The sequence below is a fragment of the Sardina pilchardus genome, chromosome 15, assembly GCF_963854185.1.
Source record: "Sardina pilchardus chromosome 15, fSarPil1.1, whole genome shotgun sequence".
Classification (NCBI taxonomy): Eukaryota; Metazoa; Chordata; class Actinopteri; order Clupeiformes; family Clupeidae; genus Sardina; species Sardina pilchardus.
The window spans coordinates 8196622-8199121 of record NC_085008.1 but is presented as its reverse complement, the minus strand read 5'-3'; the positions used below and the strand labels follow the sequence as shown (position 1 = coordinate 8199121).

General features: G+C 49.1%; 1 protein-coding gene across 1 annotated transcript in view; it reads left to right on the top strand.

Annotated features, from left to right (window-relative positions):
- The first annotated feature begins 1036 nt into the window (after nucleotides 1-1036).
- rgl1 (ral guanine nucleotide dissociation stimulator-like 1) overlaps nucleotides 1037-2500 on the top strand; it is a 28881-nt gene continuing 27417 nt past the window's right edge. The window contains exon 1 of the mRNA XM_062515606.1: nucleotides 1037-1934. Within this exon, the coding sequence (XP_062371590.1) occupies nucleotides 1788-1934 (147 nt within the window). The 5' untranslated portion in view covers nucleotides 1037-1787. The remainder of the gene's footprint in view (nucleotides 1935-2500) is intronic.

Here is a 2500-nt window from a genome sequence, read left to right as displayed (position 1 = left end):
TTTACATACAATATTCTTTGCAAGGTTTTGCTGACAATATTGAGATGTACAGTAATTCAAATTGTAATTTTGAAAAATTTCAAAAGTACCTGTAATTGAATTACAATTTTTTCTACAGTAACTGTAATATATTACTGTTACATTTATTTTGTAATTAAATTACGTAACTCAATTACATGTAATGCGTTACTCCCCAACACTGCACACACACACACACACACACACACACACACACACACACACACACGTCTTGAGAAGAACTCCGAACAGTGTGAACCTTGTCTCCGTGTCTTGGAATCAAAGGGCGTCCTCTGGCCCTGTGCTGAATTATTGGTTAACAGGAGAGTGCAATTACTCACAGCTCAGTAACTGGGCAGGTTGAAGTCTTTCAGGCCAACCCGGCCCACTCATACTCCTGTGCCCCCTTTGTGTGTGTGTGAGTGTGTGTGTGTGTGTGTGTGTGTGTGTGTGTGTGTGTGTGTGTGTGTGTGAGAGAGAAAGAGACTTTCTGAGTGCTTATACAGTATGTATCTGTTTGTGTTGCCATGTATGTGACTCCTTCTCTCTCTCTCTTTTACTCCCTCTTTCTTTCTCTCTCTCTCTCTCTCTCTCTCTGCAATCATGTTTAGGGGAAACTAGAGAGGCAGGTGGAGGGTTAACTATGAGTTTATCTTGGGCAGTTGTGAAGTTAAGCAGGGTCGGGGGAAATAACATGTGGCACAACGATTTGAATTAGTAATCCACTCCTCCCCTCCCCCTTTCCCCCTCTCTCTTTCCCTCCTTCCTGTCTTTCTTTCTCTCCTCTCGTCTCTCTCTCTCTCTCCTGCTGTCTCGTCCACACTGCCTCTTAGACCCTCTCTGGGGGCTGGACCTTGGTTTGCTCCTCCTCCTCCTGTCTTTCAGAGAGAGAGAAAGAAAGAGAGAGAGAGAGAGAAAGAGAGAGGGATAGGTGGAGAGACAAAGAAAGAAATAGAGAGAATGGTTGTGTGTGTGTGTGAGAGAGAGAAAGAAAGACAGAGAAATAGAGAGAGAGAGAGAGAAGGATGGACAATAGACTTTAATCACTCATGTGGCCAGAGTTGAGTGGCTGCCAAGCTCACTGCATATTAGACAGGCAACAGAAGAGCGTGCGCGCGTGCATGCTTGTGTGTGTGTGTGTTTATGTTAGTGAGTGCTTAAGGAAGCAGTGTGTGTTCGTCACACAGGCACCCACGCAGACGCACACACACTCTTCAGGGGAAGCCTGCGTCAGCTGCCTCACACGCTGCTTAGACTAACTCAGGGATCTCTGCCACACACACTTGCTCAGGAAAACCCAGCAGGAGAGGAGACCCAGCACCGGCGGCGAAGTAAACAGACTTATCCTGAGACGAACACACTGCGCACTACACACACACACTCTCTCTCTCTCTTGCTCACACACACCTACACACCCACACACAGACACACACATACACATACACACACACACAGGGAGCCGGTGCCACCGTTGGCCAAATATCACACCTCAGCCAGAGGGAAGAGTGAAGAGAGGAAAAGAGATTGAGGGTCCGAGGAACTTGACCAGCGATCCACCGTCACCGTCTGCCCGGTGCTGACCTGTTCCGCTGATCTGCTCGCCCACCAGAGCACGTCTCACCAGGACCGCAGCCACCAGACCAGAACCACCACCAGAACCACCGGACCGGACCCACCTGCAGAACCAGAGCCTCTTCGCCACCCTGCCTTCCAGAGTAGAGTATGTCCTGCCGGCTTGGCCACGGACCCAGCAGCGCCCGGTCCCAGGCATGATCTCCCACTACCCGCTGACCTCCCTGCTCCCCTGGACGCCCGTGCCCCACCTGGAGCTGGATAAGGCCCTGCTGGACGGGGACGGAGGGGTGGCCCTGCAGAGGTACCAGCCTCGCTCCCCCGAGAGCAGCCCGCGACACTGGGTCAGTCTGACGCCTCTCTCCCCTCCTCTCCCTCTCCCTCTCCCTCTCTCTCCCTCTCTGGCTAGTTCAACTGCCCTTACCTGGTTTGGTAGAATTACCATTGTAATGCTAGGAGATAGATAGATAGATAGATACTTTATTGATCCCCAAGGGGAAATTCAAGAGTGGGCATATGATATATGCTATAGATGTGATGTGATAGTATAGTGTGTAAATGATTATGGAGATCATTTTGAGAGAAGGTGTAGGGAAAGATTTTAGCGTGTTATGCTTTTTGACATGATGTAATGTGGTTGTCCTCTTAACTGTGTCGTTAAATAATTACCTAGAGTCTGTCCTGTTCCTCGGCAGTTTAAACTGCCCCACTCTCTCTCCCTCTCTCTCTCACTCCCTCTCCCTCTCTCTCTCCTACAGTCACCTGCAGTGTTGTTTTGTTACATTACAACACAGTGGCTACTAGTTTGATCACTCTTACTCTTTGATTTTGCAATGCTGTAAACCAAGGTTTTACAGTAGAGCTTTACTGGCAGTAAAACAGTGTTGGGCATGCTCTCATACATGTGCCA